The 20,982-nt window shown below is 34.9% G+C and overlaps 1 protein-coding gene across 1 annotated transcript; it reads right to left on the bottom strand.

Moving 5' to 3' along the window:
• Positions 1–446: 446 nt before the first annotated feature.
• On the bottom strand, positions 447–16,132 carry cyld2 (cylindromatosis (turban tumor syndrome) 2). Its single transcript, XM_087273737.1, has 13 exons — positions 15,672–16,132; positions 13,983–14,109; positions 13,285–13,529; positions 13,033–13,195; positions 10,356–10,488; positions 9,839–9,946; positions 8,050–8,129; positions 7,871–7,937; positions 5,993–6,125; positions 5,807–5,915; positions 5,564–5,682; positions 3,624–3,828; positions 447–1,589 (listed from the first exon to the last, which is right to left on the bottom strand). The coding sequence occupies exons 1-13, from the start codon at positions 16,083–16,085 to the stop codon at positions 1,408–1,410; spliced, it is 2,085 nt and encodes a 694-aa protein (XP_087129863.1). The 5' UTR covers positions 16,086–16,132; the 3' UTR covers positions 447–1,407.
• Positions 16,133–20,982: the final 4,850 nt, after the last annotated feature.

Below are 20,982 nucleotides of genomic sequence, written 5' to 3'. Positions count from 1 at the left end.
AGCCTTATATGCTTAGCATTACATTGAATAAAGCAACAACTGACCTTTCTCAAGCATCAATATATTGTTACAACACCAATTTTGTTTTCTTAAATTAAATTAATAAGCAGACTGATTGTATTTATTGACAAGTAATGCTTTAATTTATGATCTGCCAGATAGAACCTTATAATTTTTTTTACCCAAACTTGCAAATTAAAGAGAATTTTAATCGTTTACATATAGAGTACATTTAGGGTCTCTGTCATGTTATTGTGTGAAAAAGAACTGTTAAACACTTATTGTTTGCTAAATGAAATGCCAAAAAATTTGAAGCTCAATATCTCAAAATTCTTTAGAAGCAGATAGAACCTTATAATTCTAGAGCGACGAAATGAGCCAAACAAACTAGTGTTGCTTGTACTTTTTCTTTCTTTCTTTTTCTTTCTTCCTTCCTTCCCTCCCTCTTTCTTTCTTTATTTCAAATTAGTGTAATTAGTTAGTTGTTCTACACCACCCAACCCGCTCCAAGCTGGGATCGAAACGGCGACCTTCCGCATGGGAGTTGGTTGCTCTAACAAGGAGGCTAAAGACCATGGCCTCTAGTGTCTGTTGCTAGAGCACCTTTAGAGGTCAGAGGAGTGAGGTTTACCTGCACAGCACTCACTAGCTGGCCTCCATTACATTAGCAGTAATTAACTAAATTCCAAAGCTCTAATATCAATGAGCAGTAAGTATACCACCAGGTTTATGATTCAGAAACATTTCACTGAAAAGAATCAGTTCGACAAAATGACTCATTTGTGATTCAGATGTCAGTTTAAAACCTGGTAATCAAGTCCATTTTGTAAACATCGTTATTGTGTCAATGCTGTGAGTTTTCCATTAGAGGGCACAATCAGCCTGTTTCTTTTTAACCAGGCCACATGATATGTAATATCTGTTTTACTTCACAATAAATCCCTCCCATCTTATGAATTCCAAAATTTTGGTCATACTTCTTTACATTTTCTCAGACATGAAGCATAACAGAGACAAATTTATGATGATTTAACTTTAATAAAATATAATATATATAATTTGAATAGACGATAATGTACAAAATAAATAATCTAATAAAAATGACAAAAAAAATCCTACAAAAACCTTACATGATATACTAGAACGTTTCTCATATCAAAATAGAGAAAATGTTGCTTGTGTGCAAACTCATACTTGTCCTTGATCAAATGCCCTAACGTCCTATGATCCTAATGTCCGTATAAATCAGGGCACTTTCAAGCAGACATAAACTTCCATCAGAAATCATAAGAACAGAGTGTCTGAGCAGTCCTTCATTTGTGTCAGCCCTCATGATGTAATGACATAAGAGTTACAGTATGGGCATCAGAAATGTGTGTGTGTGTGTGTAAGTGTGTGTGTGTGTGATTATTGTTGACAGTCTGTTGTCTGATAAAGACACATGTATGAATCAACCATCAGTCGGCGCACCGCCTCACTGCACTGACTCAGATCGGCTGAGCTGATCTCCTCTTCAGACTGCGACAGAAAATCTCCAACCTCAGGACAAGACCTGATCACAGGAATGCTGTAGCCCTTGTTGTCATCACCTAAGAATACAAAACAAAAATCAAACATGATGAATCAAACATTTTCTTACGCAATAATAAAGGAATTTCAGAAAGGTTTGTATAATCTCAATGCTAATTGTTTAAATAATTGTTTAAATTTAAAGGGATAGTTCACCCAAAAATTACAATTCTGTTTTAATTTTCTCCCCTTCACTTGTTCCAAACCCATTTGAACTTCTTCCTTGTGTTGAACACAAAAGTAGATATTTTGATAAATGCTGATTCTGTGTTCAACAGAAGATAGAAACTAAAAGATTTAACCCTTGTGCACTGTTCAAATTTACTACCCTTTTTTATGTTTGGGATGAAAACATCCACTAAATTAAACTACTGTAAAAATGCATCACATACATTTTTTTAATTTATTTTGCAGAAATGTGTTTATCAACTTCAGTCCTGATCAAAACGACCAACTGTTTTTAAAAATTACAGGATTTTAACTCTTTAATTCCCAAGTTCACAAATAATGCCACTGATTTGGTGAAAAAACACACAAGATGCGTGTTATCAATACTCAATATAAAAAGTAATTGTTGACTGGATTTCTTTTTACCTTTTACCATGTCTTGGACATGTGAATGATTAGTAAAAATATTGACTTTGATGCATTGTTAGATATTTATTTTTTTCTCTCTAATTTACTGCTGGTGGCTGTTTGTAGTGGTTTGCTCCATTGACTTCCATTATAACCACATTTGATGGTGCATAAATACACAGTCTTTGTTTTTGTTTACTCCATGTAGTTCTGAGAGCTGAGATGCCTATTTTGATTTTTCAGACACATTAAGGTAAGTGTGTAAAGGTCACTCTCACACAATCACAGACACACACTTTAATTTGTTGTTATACTCCATATAATATCCAGAAACTCAGATTTTTTTTTGCACAGGCGAAAAAAAAAAAGAGTTATAGAAAAAGAGTTAAAGTGCCAACTGATGATCAACAGTAAAAATGTCAAATTTGACTTCTTCCCAACAGGGAAAAACACCAACAATCAAAAATGCACAATTATTTGGTGTCATGTTTTTGTAATAAAAAATGTGGTTATAATGGAAGTCAATAGGGCAAAAACAGCCACTAACAGTAAATTAGAGAGAAAAAAATGAAAAATTCATCAAAAACAATGCATCAAAGCCAATGATTTTACTAATAATCGTTCACATGTCCAAGACTTTGATAAAAGGTAAAAAGAAATCCAGTCCACAATTACTTTTTATAATGAAAAATACATAATTTTGTGTTTTTTTTTCACCAAATCAGTGACATTATTTATGAACTCTGCAATTAAAGAGTTAAAATCTTGTCATTTTCTAAGCAATTAAGTAGTTTTGATCAGGATTGAGGTTGATTCATTTGCATAAATAATTTATGCAAAAAATTGAAAAAATATTTATCTGATGCATAATTACAGCAGTTTAATTTTGTCTATGTTTTCATCCTGAACAACAAAAGGGTAGTGAAATTTTCCTTAAGTTTTTTTAATATTTAAAGCATTTTCCCAAAATACGTGTCAAAATAAGATTTGTCACCAAAAATCGTTCTGTTAGCTGAAACACAAAAAAAGTATGGCCAAATTAAGACTCATAATCCCCCCAGAGTGGATGGAAACATCCACAACAGTACAAAAGGGTTAAGTAAATGATGATGTAATTTTTATTTTTGGCTTTCCTTTAAATAAATATATGCAAAATAAAAACAACATTAAGCTTTTTATTTAACATTTTGTTTTCTTTTTTAAAGAACAATCTTTTTCTTAAGCGTGAAGTATACTTTGAGTTTTTTATGCAGAACTTGCTTGTACATCATTTGATAGCTTGCATGAGAAAGGGCCCTCAATGCATGGACATTAGAAAAATGTATTCTTGTAATAAACAATAAAAATGAATTGCAGATAATATTTCTTAATTCCCTCACACATGCACTCAGTCAACATACTGTAGGTGCTGTTGGAATTACATCAAAACGTAATTACAAAATTATGAACAAACACATTTTAAAGACTGTAAATCTTACCGCATCGATCAGCCATGCTGTCAAAAAAGATCCAGGATCGAGGATCAGGCCCGTATTTGACAAAAGACACATAATGGCTGGTGTTTATACACAGAACTGCAAAGAGCTGCATCGGGTGCCTTTGAACAGGTGCATCTTCTGCAGGACAATCTGGAAGTGTGAGTTTCTGAGGAGTGTGTTCCTGTCGGGTGGGATGATTGTGAACCTAAAGAAGGCAAGAAATAAGAAAGTTTAATTTTAGGGATTAAAAAAACACACCAACATACAAATCTGATATGTGACAATACATGCAAATTACACATATGACATACAAGTCCATATTTGGATTACAATACAGTTGAAGTCAGAATTGTTATCCCCAGTGTATATTGGAAAGAAGATTTTTTTCAACACATTTCTAAACATAATAGTTTAAAGAGCCCCTGTTATACAATAAAAAAGGTTGTATTTTGGTTTGGGGGGTCTTCAACAGCAGGCTGATATGTATGCAAGATCAAAAACAAACTGTCTTATAATATGCTTTTAGTTTTACCTAATTATCCCAACGACTCCCATTTGAATCGTTCAGCGATTCATTTGTTTCCAAACCCCTACTTAGCGCGATGCTAATCTGTGCTGTTTGGTCTGATGACCCAGTCTGTTGTGATTGGTTGACTGCATTCAGTGTGAGGCAGAGATAAATGCCCAGTATGGCTTATCAACAATATTGAAGTAGTCAGAGTGCAGAATGTTTGTGTGAGCCCAATGCAGGAGTGCAATAAAGCAGTGCAGTTAAACACAGGCTTATTGTCTATTTTTAACCACAACACACATTCAGTATTAATCCACACAGTGGCAAAAGCTGAACTATTCTGAAACTTGACCGCCGCACATGTGTAGCAACAGCTGATGGCGACCATATCAACGACAAACAACAGTGGATCGTGAGCTCACAAACGCATTTAAATCCGTAAACAAAGCGGCACGCATTTTGTTTTCAACATGGTTTTGGACGCGATTTGAGAATATAAAAAGTTAACCAGATACGGCTTGATACATCACGCCAACAGACTTGTTACTGCAGCGATTCATTCGAACCACTATGAGTCAACTCTTTTATAAATGATTCAATAGTTTTAAACATGGTCCACTTTCAGATTTAAGCCTTAGCTGGATATTTCACTTCACTTAGAGCGGTGTACCTGCATGGAAGGTCATTTTCAAAAACCTATAATAGGGGCTCTTTAAATAACTAATTTCTAATAACTGCTTTCCTTTATCTTTGCCATGATGACAGTACTATTTTGCTAGATACTATTCAGATTAAAGTGTGATTTAAAGTTAGGGTACTTAGGCAAGTCATTGTATAACTATGGTTTGTTCTGTAGACAATCACAAAAATAGCTGAAGGGGGCTAATAATATTGACCTAAAAACTGCTTTTCTTTTAGCTGAATTAAAACTTTCTCCAGAAGAAAACATATTACAGAAAATATTGTGAAAAATACCTTGTTCTGTTAAAAATCATTTAGGAAATATTTGAAAAAAAAGAAAAATTACAGGAGGGCGAATTATTTTGACTTCAACTGTTTATAATATATGAAATTTATGCAACATATATTTAAAAAAGGGCTGCCTACCTATATATTTTTCAACCATTAAAAATACATATATGCAAATACATGACTAAATATTTTAGCTATAATTTTATGTGTTTGATCAAATATAAATATCTATATATAATCTATATGAACATATATCTATCTACATATTTGTAATACCATTGTTTTAAAAATGCAATATGTCAAAATATATGTTGCATATGTGACATTTTGTATATGTGAAATTCGAATATAAACTTGCATGTATTTTTCATATATTTCCATGTATCAAATTCCCACATAGGAAAAAAGATTTTATAAGAATACAAATATCATTGGATTTTAGGTTCAGGTGCACTACCTGTGTGTTGCAGGTGGAGCAATACTGCTTAATTTTGCCTGGCTGAAGCTTGCGGTCCATCAGGCATTGCACACATTCATATTCAGCCAGATGACCACACAGAAAACACTCCCGAGGAGCTGCCAAAGAAAATAGAAGAAGCACAAGAGGTATTGCAACCGGCAACACTCCAATATCTATTTCCACAAAACAAATGTTATCGGGAGCAGATTTCATTTACAAGCATGTTTGTTACACACTCACAGCAATGCAATACGTCTGTGATGTCCAGCTCTGTTGAGGGAATGATTTTAGGGAACATCTTGAACTTCTTTCCAAAACGTGGCATCTGAACTATGAGGCAGAATGGAATCTAAAAGAAAAAGGTTTGATTAATGATGCATACTTTTGTATGGAAGCGCATGCTAAACATTTAGGAAATGAACCAACCTCTTCAAACTTTAGATTGCTTGTTACAAAAGACATCTCAAGCAGCTGTTGAACTGAAGGCACGGCTGCGACCTGATTCTTCTCTACAATGATCTGATGCGTATAAGCTTCCTGTGGAAACTCTCCTTGTGACCTGAAAAAAAGTAAAAACAGGTGGTTCAGGTGTGTGGTTAATGCTTGTTTACACAAAATGTACGTATGCTACTCAAAGGTTTGAGGTTGGTACATTTGAAAAATAAAGTCTCTTAAAGTCATCAAAAATGTGATTATTTAATAGAAAACAGTTGCATAGAGTGAACTATTAAAATGTTTTCTATTTTAATATATTTTTTTCATGTAAAATACTGCATTCTTCAGGGTCACATGATCCTTCTTAAATAATTCTAATACTGTTGAAGTCAAAATTATTAGCCCCTCTTTAAATTATTATTATTTTTCGTTTTTAAATATTTCCCAAATGATGTTTAACAGAGCAAGGACATTTTCACAATATATCTGATAATATGTTTTCTTTGGTGAAAGTCTTAATTGTTTTATTTTAGCTAGATAAAACGTAGTCTTTAATAAAAAATAAAAAAAACATTTTAAGGTCAAAATTATTTGCCCCTTTAAGCTATTTATTTTTTGATAGTCTAAAGAACAAACCATCATTATACAATAACTTGCCTAATTATCAAAACCTGCCTAGTTAACATAATTAACCTAGTAAAGCCTTTAAATGTCACTTTAAGTTGTATAGAAGTGTCTTGAAAAATATCTAGTCAAATATTATTTACTGTCATCATGGCAAAGATAAAATAAACAAGTTATTAGAGATGAGTTATTAAAACTATTGTGTTTAGAAATGTGTTTAAAAAATCTTCTCTCCTTCAAACAGAAATTGGGGAAAAATATATACATGTTAATTATATTCAAAGTAATTTTATTTTTATTTATGTTTTTGAATTAATATTTTTTCACAAAAATAATAAGAAAAATACGTTTTCACTTAATGTGATAAATTTTGGAAATGTGTTTTATGCATGTTTTATGCATGTTTTGTACATTTAGTTGAAGTCAGAACTATTAGCCCCGCTTTCAATTTTTAAAAAATTCCCAAATGATGTTTAACGGATCAAGGAAATTTTCACAGTATGTCTGATAATATTTTTTTTTTATTCTGAAGAAATTTAGAAGAATTCAGTTTTGTTTGTTTTATTTCGGTTAGAATAAAATAAGTTTTTATTTTTTTAAACACCATTTTAAGGAAAAAATTATTAGCCCCGTTAAGCTATATATTTTTTCGATAGTCTACAGAACAAACCATCATTATACAATAACTTGCCTAATTACCCTAACCTGCCTAGTTAACCTAATTAACCTAGTTAAGCTGAATACTAGTACCTTGAAAAATATTTAGTAAAATATTGTGTACTGTCATCATGGCAAATATAAAAGAAATCAGTTAATATTCATGAGTTAATAATACTATGATGTTTAGAAATGTGTTGATGACATCTTCTCTCCGTTAAACAGAAATTGGGGGGGGGGGGGGGGGGATACACAGGGGGCTAATAATTCTGACTTCAACTGTATATTTATTTTCTTCCATACATATTATAATAAAATGTAATGAACATATGATGTAGTAAAATGTTGAGTCGTGTTTAACAGATTGCAATGATCAGAATGGTCTGAATGCAGACCTGGAGCAGTGCAATCTGAACTCCATCCAATTCTTTTGAATGCTTTCACCCAACCCAACCTGTAACCCTACCCCTCACAGTGACATCACTAGCTCCATTGAGTACATTGTGTCTGACATTGCATTACTGATATATGCAGTCTCATTTTGCATCATCAAGGCTGCACCCAAATACTATTGGCAATGATACACACCTGATTTTGAGCAAAGGCTCTATGTGTAAAACATGCTGTAGCAGTAAAGTGATGAACTCCTCTGGATCTGAAGGAAGTAGTGGTAAAAAGTTTTAGGATAATATTCCCTTTAAGCCACAGATGTAAAACCTGCAGGTCTGCATCAAAGACGTAAATGACCACTACAGGGCGAGTAATACCTTTTTCTTCTGAAGCAAAAGATTTGCAGCCCAGTTGTTCACGAAACTTCATCACATTCTCTGCTGGAACAAAGCTTGATCTATAAAGAAAAACAGAGATCCTATCAAATCAACTGTGACTATAAACACCACATATATTCACATGATGTGTTCCATAGAGAGATTAGATACATGGAAATATATGCAAATTACATATTTGGTTCATATTTGGATTTTACATAAACAAAATATTGCAAAATATTGCAAAAATGGCTGCTTACATATGGTATAATATATTCATCCATTGGAATTATAAACATATTTCATATTATTATGTTTATTTGTTCATATACAGCCAAATATGAACACATACAATTAAATCAAATATATTTGAACATATATGTACAGATTTGTAATTGCAAAAGTTGGAAAATATAACAGGGAAAATATGTATTGAACACGTCATAGTTGTTTTAATAACAAAAAAATGACACAAGAAGAAAGTACTGAATTACTGAAGCGTATTTAATACTTTATATAATTTTTCAAATGACGGCAGCTTAAAGATGCCTCTCATATGGGGAATAAACTTGCTTAGGTGTGATTTTTCCCACAGACTACAAAAGAGTGTAAAAATCTTGATGGTTCTGTGGGTCTCGATTATCAATTCTGATCTTTATATTGTATTTTATATAGGGTTCAAGTCAGGAGATTGGCTGGGCCATTCTACAGCTTCATTTTCTTTCTCTGAAACCATTTTAGAATTTCATTGGTTGTGTTTTAGATCATTGTCTTGCTAAAATATCCACCCTGGTTTCATCTTTATTATCCTGCTGATGTAGTTGTTGGACTGAAGCACATAATAATCATTTACAATGAAAAGGGCAGAGAGTTGCTGTATAACTTCTGAGAGATTTCAGCTGCTGTCTAGGCTTTCCTCCCTTTACCTCCCTTTCCTCATGTGTTCAATACTTTTTCCCTGCGTCATTTTATTTAATTATGCATAACTTAATTTGTAAACTAATTTGATTTGTTTACTTTACATGTGGATTTCCTTGGTTGTTGCCAACATCTGAAGAAAAATCTCAAGCCAACGCCACCAAAAATGATGACGTGTTCAATACTTACCCACTGTATATTTAAGCAGCCATTTTTGAAATATTTCGAAATATATGTTCCATATATTTCCTAAATGATGTTTAACAGAGAAAGGAATTTTTCACAGTGCTTCAAATAATATTTTTTTTTCTCTGGAGAAAGTTTTATTTGTTTTATTTCGACTAGAATAAAAGCAGTTTTAATTTTTGAAAACCTTTTTAAGGTCAAAATTATTAGCCCCCTTAAGCTACATATTTTTTTCAATAGTCTACAGAACAAACCATCGTTATACAATGATTTGCCTAATTACCCTAACCTGCCTGATTAACTGAATTAACCTAGCTAAACATTTAAATGTCACCTTAAGCTGAATATTAGTATCCTGAAATATATCAAGTCAAATTTTATGTACTGTCATCATGGCAAAGATAAAAGAAATCAGTTATTACAAACAAGTTATTAAAACTATTATATTTAGAAATGTGTTGAAAAAATCTTTTCTCTGTTAAACAGAAATTGGGGGACAGATATACCAGGGGCTAATAATTCTGAAGGGCTAATAATTGTGACTTTAACTATATGTCATATATTTAATGCCTTATATCAGATTACAATGTTGGTTGTTTGCCTTACAAACATGGGATTTGTTATGTAACTGTCTAATGAACCATAATGAATCATACGCACACACCAAGATATTCAGAGCATCTACCTGCGTAAACAGTTCACGATGTCCCGTCTTAAAATGTGAGAAATGCCTTTCTTGCTATCTGCTGATCTGTTAAAAATTCTGTCAAAAGCTACGGATGACGTGAAGAGACTGTAAAAGGAGAGAAGAGAGAAATTGCATCATGCAACATGAACGCAACATGAAATATGAGTCACACTTCACAATAAGGTTCATTAGTTAATGTTAATTAATGCATTTACTAACATGAACAAACAATGAACAATACATCTACTACTGTATTTATTCATGTTAGTTAACATTAGTTAATGAAAATACAGTAGCTCATTGTTAGTTCATGTTAACTCATGGTGCATTAACTAATATTAACAAGCATGGACTTGGATGTTAATAATGCATTAGTAAATGTTCAGTTATGATTAATAAATGTTGTACAAGTGTTGTTCATGATTAGTTCATGTTAGTAAATGCATTAAATAATGAACCTTATTGTAAAGTGTTACCGAAATATGATACATACAATGCTTATTGAGATGCCTACCTAAAGAGAGTGGCATCTAGATAGCAGGAGTTGAAGTGACCTTGGATCCCCTTCATTCTGCCAACCAGATGAGACAAAACATCTTGCTCAGCTACAGGTGGAACGTCCTCATCCAAATCCTCCACAAGTGTGGCTAAGGGCACAGAAAAAAACACATAAATAATCGTAATGTAATGTAAAGTGTGCATTTAAATTGTGCATCTATCGTGTATGCCCATACACCCAAAGTGCTACACAATCATGGGGGGTCTCTCCACACCACCACCAGTGTGCAGCATCCACTTGGATGATGCGACGGTAGCCACAGGACAACAACGCCAGTGCACTCACCACACACCAGCTATTGGTGGAGTGGAGAGATAGTACATTCATTCATTTTCTTTTCAGCTGAGTGCCTTTTATTAATCCGGGGTCGCCACAGCGAAATGAACAGTCAACTTATCCCGCATATGTTTTACACAGCGGATGCCCTTCCAGCTGCAACCCATCTCTGGGAAACATCCATGCACACTCGTTCGCAGTCGTACACAACGGACAATTTAGCCTACCCAATTGACCTGTACTGCATGTCTTTGGACTGTGGGGGAAACCAGAGCACCCGGAGGAAACCCACATGAACGCAGGGAGAACATGCAAAGTCCACACAGAAATGCCAACCTACCCAGCCAAGACTCAAACCAGTGACCTTCTTGCTGTGAGGCAACAGCACTACCTAATGCACCACTGCACCGCCTTGGAGAGACAGTTATGGAGCCAATTCAGTGGATGGGGATGACTGGAAGCCCATGATGGGTATAAGGGCCGATGGAGGGAATTTGGCCAGAACATCGGGGGTTACAGCTCTACTCGTTACAATAAAAGTGCTATAGGATTTTTAATGACCACAGTGAGTCAGGACCTCGGCTTAACATCTCATGCGAAAGATGGCACCCACTGACAGTATATTGTTCCCTTTACTATAATGGGGCATTAGGATTCACACAGACCTCAGGTTTAGCACCCCCTGCTGGCCTCACTACTAGCACCACTTCCAACAGCAACCTAGTTTTCCCATGTGGTCTTCAGGCCAATCTAAAGTCACATGGAACATTTTGACAATACTTTTGCTTCCTTTTCAAAACCCTTGTTGTCTATTGAGGATGAAAGAGCGCTCAGATTAAAAATATCTTAAAGAAACAGTCCTATTTTTGCCTAGAAATTAGCAACTTTTTATTTTCTTTTAGTCTTAGTATATGATGTAACTACAGAGACCTCAAGCTTTAAATGGCAAAATTATCAAAACTTTTTAATTGTTTGAGCAAGATGCTAATGGTTTAATCCGATTCAATGATCTATGCAAAGCTAAGCTAAGAGGGCTCCTGTCAGACCTGGAGATTGGCTGAATGGGATTAAAAATGGTAAAATTCAACCGCTTATTTCTAGGGGAGATGTAAAAGTAATTTCCAAAACAGTGAAATGTTTCTTTAATGTGTGTTCAGAAGATAAACAAAGGTCTCAGGCTTGAGCCACAGCCATATCACCCTGCAGCCCAAGACCGGTTACTCACTGAAGCTAAGCAGGGCTGAGCCTGGTCAGTACCTGGATGGGAGCCACATGGGAAAACTAGGCTGCTGTTGGAAGTGGTATTAGTGAGTGCTCAATCTACGGTCTGTATGAGTCCTAATGCCCCAGTATAGTGGAAAGGCACCATACTGTCAATGAGCCCCATCTTTCAGATGAGACTCCGGTCCTGACTCACTGTGGTCATCAAAAATCCCATGGGATTTCTCGTGAAGAGTGGGGGTGTAACCCTGGTGTCCTGGCTAAATGTCCACCATCGGCCTTTACTCACCATGTCCTCCTAATCATCCCTGTCCTTCTAATTGGCTTTATCACTGTTTCTCTACTCCACCAATAGTTGTTGTGTGGTGACGCACTGGTGTTGTTGTTCTGTGGCTGCTGTCGCATCATCCAAGTGGATGCTGCACACTGGCGGTGGTGTGGAGAGACCCACGCACCCATAAATGTGATTGGCTTTGGGTGTATGATACATGCGCTTTATAAATACATATTACGTTACGTTACATAATTTATAACAGAATTTATATTTTTGTGTGAATTAAAGGCAATTTAGTCAGGCTTTTGTGCAGCATTACATTTTAACACCGAATATGATCAGGCACATTGGTCTATATGTAAAAAGTGGCGTTTTCTATACACTGCAGCCAGCCACTATAGGGCACAATCAAATGTTTTGGTTTCACTTTTCAGGATGTGTTTTCTGTTGGTTGCAAAATAGCAGGTCAGACTTCACCAAACTTTAGCTTTGTGCTGCATTCATGGCATGTCCTAGTTATCATGATTAAACAAATCTCGGTTTGCAAGCAGTAATTATGCGTTCTACAAAGATATGAAAGTTGGAATCTCATAATTATGGTAATTACAACATTTGCAGCAAAATTTGCATAAAATTGGATTTCCTGTCTCCTGTACCTGCATGTGTATGAACTGAAGATAATTTATATTCATATTTTTTTTTGTTTATGACTTTATTTGTTTTACTTTATTTGTTTTTGTTCTTTTCTCATTTTGTTTTCCTTATCATTGCAGTTTTTTCTACAAAACGATTTCTTCCCATGTTTAACAGATGGTTAAGCCCATAATTACTGAGATATGAAGTAAAGCAGATGGGTCTCACCTGAAGGAGGGTTGAGTGGTTTCAGCATCTCATCCGGAATTAACAGAAATCTACTGTCTGGTTTGCAGTTGGTCAATGGCACAAACAAGGCTTTATTTGCCTCACAGGTAAAATATCGCTTTGTTCCCAACGTCCCATCTGAACAAGTCGTCGCCTCTGTGTCCTAACAGATTTTAAGGGGCATTTTTTAACAATCTGCTTGCATAAAACACCACACAAACACAAGACAGGAAAAAAAGAGTCATTGCTCACCAGTTCAAGTCCTGCCCAGCAGTTTTTCTTTCCTTCTGGAACCCCAATCCATCTGATCACCCCATACACGGTCAGTCCATTCAAAGACAGAACCTCTGCCATGGAACCCACCTCCAGAGAATAATGGGACAAGGCCTGAATAGATTCGGACACATCCTTTTTGAAGAGGACACTTCCTTTTTTAGCATTGCGTGAGTTTAGTGATGGCAAGGAATTGAGAAGGGACACTGCTTTCCTCTTCAAACCTAAAAGGGGAAAACACATCAATCATAAATAACCACTTGAGTTCTTTCCTTAATTCATTGCTAGGAAGTTTGCAGTTAAGTTGAGACTGATAGCTCATGGTCTTTCCAGTTTAAGATAAGAATCTTTTCCGCGTTCTAGTCATTTAATCACTCTCTTAAAGTGAGAGTTACCACACAAATGAACATTAATATAGCATTTAATTACCCTCAAGTTTCTTTTATTATGTTGAACACAAAAGTAGATATTTTGAAAAATGTAGGGACACGTAGAACTTTGATTTTCATAGAAAAAATGTATGAAAGTCAATTCTGGTTTTTAACACTCTTCAAAATATATTTGTTGTTCAACAAAAAAGAAACTCAACAGGTTTGCAACTAACAGTGGGGGAGTAAATGATTTAGATTAATATTTTCTGTTTTGGGTTTTTGAATATGAGCAAAAAAGGTACTGACCTAAATCAATGGCATCTCTCAGTGGTACCCTGGTGTTTGAATCAGAAGGAGCCACTTGCAGAATATCAGCTGCACTGAAAAAGGGCAGAGGAGCTGTCTTCTTCAAAGAAATTTCATTCTCAGTCTCCTGTGTAAAGAAAAATCAACAGATTTTAAGAGATCAAGTGCATTCTGTTCTGTGAGTTGCAATAATGCAGCTATTCCCTTTGTATTTCAAGAATTCTGTTTATGTGATCTACTGGCAGATTAACACTTATGTCAGAGTTGAAAAGGGCATGTACTGATTATATAATGTTATTCATATCATGTTATGATATCATCTATTTATTTCAATGCGAGCATTTCCTGTAAAGTTTCCTGTATAGATGTTTCCTCTATATGCAAAATTGTCTGTAAAAATCATTAATTCATTTTCTTTTTGGCTTAGTCCCTTTTTTAATCAGGGGTCATCACAGCGGAATGAACCGCCAACTTATCCAGCATATGTTTTATGCAGCGGATGCTCTTCCAGCTGCAACCCATCACTGGGAAACACCCATACACTTTTAATCACACACACACTATGGACAATTTAGCTTACCCAATTCACCTATAGTGCATGTCTTTGGACTTGTGTGGGTAACCTGAGCACCTGGAGGAAACCCACATGAACACGATCATTAATTGATTTAAATGAAAATAAAAATGTACAATTTATAGTTAATTTTATTTTGATTTAAATGTTATTTTTAAACAATTCATCTGATGTACATAGTTAATCTATTTCATTTCATATATCATATATATCATTTTAGAACTCATATAAAAAATGTACATTCACTATGGTTTGTAAAATTTATTACACCAAACTAATATGACTAATGGCGACGCGGTGCCACAGTAGGTGATGTCACCTCACAGCAAGAAGATTGCTAGTTTGAGCCTCAGCTGGGTCAGTTCGCATTTCTGTGTGGAGTTTGCATGTTCTCCCCATGTTCACGTGGGTTTCCTCCGGGTACTTCGGTTTCCCCCACAAGTCCAAAGACGTGGTACAGGTGAATTGGGTAGGCTAAATTGTCCGTAGTGTATGTGTGTGAATAAAAGTGTATGTGTGTTCCCTAGAGATGGGTTGCAGCTGGAAGGGCATCCACTGCGTAAAACATATGCTGGATAAGTTGGCGGTTCATTCCGCTGTGGTGACCCCATATTAATAAAGGAACTAAGCCAAAAAGAAAATTATTGATATGACTAATTAAAAACGTGTTTAAATAAAATAAATTACTTGAAAATATATATTTATACAATGTTTATTTTTAAGTATACATTTTTATTGTTTTGCTAAAAGTTAACTATGCAATTTTGCACTTCTATCGTGATTTTTTCCCTGTGATAGTTTACCCAAAACTGAAAATGTACTCACTACTTGAATGTTTTTCTTTTTTCAGGAAACACAAATTAATATATTTTTAATGAAAACTGAAAACCTGTAACCATTGACTTCCATAGTAGGAAAACCTAAAAGAAATACCTAATATGGAAGACAATGGTAACAGGTTTCCAGCTTTCTCAAATATTATCTTTTGTTTTCAAAGCAGGGTGAATAATTGATAGCAAAATTTTCATTTTGGCTTATCATTTTACAAAGATTTCTGGATGATTTTTGCATGAATAAATGCAAACATTTTTCATCAAAATAAGTTATTTCCTCACCACCAGCTCCAGCTCGAAGCCCAGCACCTGCAAGTCTCCCTGTTTGTCTTGTTTGCCTATTTGAACCAGATTCTTGACCAAGCACGGCTGAAAGATCTTCTTATGTTTGACCATCACCAGATCATCCCGCGCCAGCTCACAGATGGCGGAGAACAGCTGGAGGTTTCCCAGCAGCTCCAGCCTCCTGCTAGCGGGACACACCAACATCAGCAGTCCAGCCTGGTGCCTCGACAGCGGGTAAGTGTCTTGTTTCTTTACCGTCCTGCTGCTCCTGATGCTACCTCCTCCTTCACAAACCATCCCAATCAGCTCTTCTTCTGCTGTCTCCCCTTCTGCTCGCCCGATAGTCCCGCGGGACAGGCCTTTCTTGTTTCTCCTCAGGACGATGAAGTACCGCTGCTCGTTGAGCTCCATGTTGAATGGAGAGTGTTTGATGAACACAGAGCGGCCGGGAGATCAGTGACAGCAGAATGTGAGAGCTGTCACTTATCAACTAGAAGGGCGGTAATGTCATCAACATTCCTCCCGTGACGTGTGCCACTAAGTCATATGAGACTAGAGATCTACATCTGTGCAAAGGAGTACATCAGTCACAGACAAAAGTACAAAAAAGGATGATTTGTGTGCAGTGTTTAATTATTAATGAGTGATAATTGTGGTAATTTATGCACGTTTACAATGATGACTGGGAGATTTTGTGCAATTTTAATGACCATATTTATGGAAGATTAGTTTAGATTCGATTATTGTCATTAGACATGTACAAGTAGCCTACAAGGCAACGAAATGCAGTTTAGGTCTAAACAGGAGTGCAATAGCAGCAAGTGCAGGATTATAGCCTAAGTGCAATTATAGAAAACTTTAGGAAATATTTACAGAGGAATGTACTACATAATATGCAAGCTGTATTAACTATAGTCAGATATTTACAAAAAGTTGAAAAAGTAACTGTAAGAGATGAAACATAGAAGAGATGAAGAAAATAGTATATACACTCACCGGCCACTTTATTAGGTACACGTGTCTAACTGTTCGTTAATGCAAATTTCTAAATAGCCAATCATATGGCAGCACCTCAATGCATTTAGGCATATAGACATGGTCAGGATGATCTGCTGCAGTTCAAACCGAGCATCAGAATGGCGAAGAAGGGTGATTTAAGTGTCTTTGAACGTGGCATGGTTGTTGGTGCCAGACAGGCTGGTCTGAGTATTTCAGAAACTGCTGATCTACTAAGATTTTCATGCACAACCATCTCTAAGGTTTACAGAGAATAGTTTGAAAAAGAGAAAATATCCAGTGAGCGGCAGTTCTGTGGGCGCAAATCCCTTGTTGATGCCAGAGGTCAGACGAGAATGGCCAAACTGGTTTGAGCTGATAGAAAGACAACAGTATCTCAAATAACCACTTGTTACAACCAAAGTATACAGAAGAGCATCTCTGAACACACAACACATCCAACCTTGTGGTGGATGGGCTACAGCAGCAGAAGACCACGGGTGCCACTCCTGTCAGCTAAGAAAAGGAAACTGATGCTACAATTCGCACAGGCTCACCAAAATTGGACAATAGAAGATTTGAAAAACGTTGCCTGGTCTGATGAGTCTCACTTTCTTCTGCGACATTCGGATGGTAGGGTCAGAATTTGGCGTCAGCAACATGAAAGCATGGATCTATCCCACCTTCTATCAATGATTTAGGCTAGTGGTGGTGGTGGTGTAATGGTGTGGGGGATATTTTCTTGCCACACTGTGGGCCCATTAGTACCACTTGAGCATTGTGTCAATGTTACTGCCTACCTGAGAATTTTTGCTGTAATTGATTTACAGTAAGCAACTTTAGATTCTACAAGACATTGTTAACAAACCACTATTAATGGTTTTTGTAAATTACACAGTATTTAATTATAATGTGAACTGTATTTTACTGTAGGACAGTTTTGCAGTATGTTATCAAGTTACTGGTGAACTGCTGCCAGTAAGTTACTGTAGATTCTGCAGGAAATTCTTAAAATTGTAAATGTGAGAAAATCACCATTAAAGTTATGCAAATGAAGTTCTTAGCAATGCAGAAAATGAACAAAAAGTTCATTAATTTACAAATATTTAAAGCTTTGCAAAATATTCTTATGATTTTTGTCATAAAAGAAAAAAAAATGTTATTTAAATAATGTGTTTGGGTTTTCCCATTAATAAACCCTTGCAACGTAAAACATTAAAAATTAGACATTACATGCATTTTTTAAGCAACAACATTTGTAAAAATAATTGAAATAATAATAATATTAATAACAAAAGATTGCAATGTGTGTTAATCTTTGCTTAATGCACATATATGTCCATAACTTAAACAGACATAAACGTTAAAAAACTATGCACTAAATTTCCCTCACTGAGTGATTTCATAATGTAACCAACAGAATAAAAAGGCTAAAACTATAACAGTTTATAGGGATTAAACAATTTGTCTTACCAATTGATTGCAATATTGCCTACTCTAGGTCACATCAAAATTAGGATAAATATCCAGTATAACCCTCCTTAAAGGGATAGTTCACAAAAAAGTCAATTCTGCCATCATTTTATCACCTGTTGTGTTTTAAACCTTGAGTTTAAAAGTTTCTTTATTCTGTTAAACACAAAGGAGATATTTTTTTAAAATGTTGGAAACCGTTGGTAGATGTTGGTAAACATTGACTTTCATAGTATTTGTTTTTCCTATTGAGGTCAATGTGTACAAGTTTTCATCCTTTCTTCAATATATAATTGTTCAAGTTCAATAGAAAAAAATAATTCAAAGAGGTTTGTAACCACTTGAGGGTGTGCAAATGTCATTGTTGTGTGAACTAACCCTTTAAAGTACAATACTTACAGTTTACTGATTGTTCCAAAGACTATTTGGAGTATCAAAACTCTGCTCAGCAAAACACATGGGATGCCTAAAAATATCATAAGTATACATCATAAACCAAGTACCCTATAACCAAGGCTATCAATAGTCACTTCAATGTTCGATACATTTGAAAAGACAATGTTTTATAAAACACACACATTGCAGACAGTCATCGTTTACATATTCAAGCATCTGCACTGTAAGTACTGTAGTTTATGCGCATGCTTTTGTATTCATGCTTGAAAACCTGACCTGAGTGTCTGAAACTCAACAAACCTGTTTTATAACTTCTTTTCATAGTCAAATAGCGTGTGAAAGCATTAGTCATTACAAAGGGTCATTGAGTCAATGGCTTTAGTTCAGTATGCAAAAGAGATATAATATCAATGCAATGCAAATACATAATTGATGTTTAGCTTAGAAAGACATACTGTTGCCTTTTCCCCCACACACATAATGATGAATGTTGTAATTACGTAGATTAGGAATATTAAGAGTAATAAATTATCACACTAGAAGCCAATGCAAACCTACATACTGCACAAACGACATCCTGCGTTTTTTGTTTTTCTATACACCTTGCATATAGTAAAATCAAACTTATTCTGTTGTAAACTGTAATGATTCGCCTAATACTTTACCTTAACATTACAAGTTCCTCAAATACTGCGTGTTGAATTAAAAAATGAAATGAATTGTCAAGGTTTAACTTCTGGAAACATTCATGTTGCTACTCAAGTATTTTTTTCAACAGTTCCTTTAAATTTATAAAACACGTTTACTTGAACAAATTTCTCAAGCAAGCAAAAAAGCATTAACTAAAACATCTGAATTTCCTCTGCACATTTCCTGCACACCTTACTCATCCTGATCTGTAATAAGAGCAATAGTAAAAAAAACTATTACACACTCACACTTTTAAACCATACAGGTGGACATTAGCACCTTTGGGGTACACTTTTGTATAACTTTTATGGTACTATGAGGTACACATTTGCACTTTTTAGGTATTTATATGCAGTGTTGGGAAAAGTTACTCTAATCCATTTTAATATTGAGTTACTCCCTATAAAGGTAACTAGTTGCATTACTTTGGTACTTTTTAAATGTGTTACTTTACTTTTGAATTACTTTGCGTTACTTTTTCTATTACTTTCAGAACTTGCAGTTTTTTTCCTTATTTTTGAAAATTAAAAACGCACTGTATAACCTTCATTTACTTTTAAAAAAACACATAAAAAATTAATACACTGTAATAAAAATTGACAACTTAACAAGTTAAGGCAACACATTTTTTTAAGGTAACAAATGTTTCATTCAGTTTTACTTTTTCATTTATTGTGAATATTTCTTTTTCATTTATTGTGAATGTTATTTCAGTTAATGAAAATGTTTTGACCAATAGTTTTAGTTTACTAAAATAACATTGACAAGTTCAACTGCATGGAGATCAGCACTGTTGCTACTGAGAAATGTCATGCCACTGTTTTATTAATAAATGCCACCCAGCAGTGCAACTTGTTAAAAAAACAGGTCATTTCATTTTTGAGTTTACTCAATTTAAATTGAGTCAAGTGTAGAAATTGTGTTGAAAGTTGAGTGATCATTAAATGTCCTTAAGTTTGCCAGCACCAATAGCCTAGTGGATAAGTGCAACCTGAGTTGATTCCCAGCTCATGGTCCTTTACCGATGCGTCCCCTCTCTCTGCTCCCAATGCTTTCCTGTCTGTAACCTCCACTGTCCTATCATAATAAAAGGTAAAAATAACACTGAAAAAAGTGTCCTGAAGTTTGTTGCCTTAAAATTTTTAAGTTGAGTCAGCTTTGTTTTTTGTGTTTAGGATAATGTTGTCTGAACTTCCTGACCCCAGTGCTCTACATGCTGTATTAACGGATTAATGAAAGTGTAAAGCAATGCGTTTGCTACTTTTGTACTTTTTGTCTTATTAAACAGCAAAATCACTGTCTATTTAGGTAATTCTTTTTTCTTTTCTCTCCATAGCAGGAATGTAAGACTCTACTTTCTTCATTTCTGTCTGTTCCTTCATTCCATCATTGCGTGTGGGATTCATTCTGACTATGATCATTTTAATTCAGCGATTTATTTTCTAAAAGCTCATTAATCAAGCTAAAAAGTAACTCATATTACGTTTTTTGTAACTCAAGTAACACAAGCAACTCAACTATTATTACTTAATTTTGAAAAAGTAATAAGTTACTTTACTCGTTTAAAAAGTAACATTATTACTTGTAATGTGTTACCAACACTGGTAATTTGCACCTGTAATAACCTGCTAGGAACATAGATGTACATTTTGAAAAGGTACCACCCCATTGACAGACTTTGTACATTTGTGAGAGTTTACAAAACCTGTGGCTCTTGACGACACATTGGGGTCATATATAGCAAGTCATAAAA

Source organism: Danio rerio, chromosome 11, assembly GCF_052040795.2.
Source record: "Danio rerio strain M-AB ecotype USA chromosome 11, GRCz13ab, whole genome shotgun sequence".
NCBI classification, from domain to species: domain Eukaryota; kingdom Metazoa; phylum Chordata; class Actinopteri; order Cypriniformes; family Danionidae; genus Danio; species Danio rerio.
Note: the sequence above shows the minus strand (reverse complement) of the source record. Positions and strands in the feature narration are given on the sequence as shown.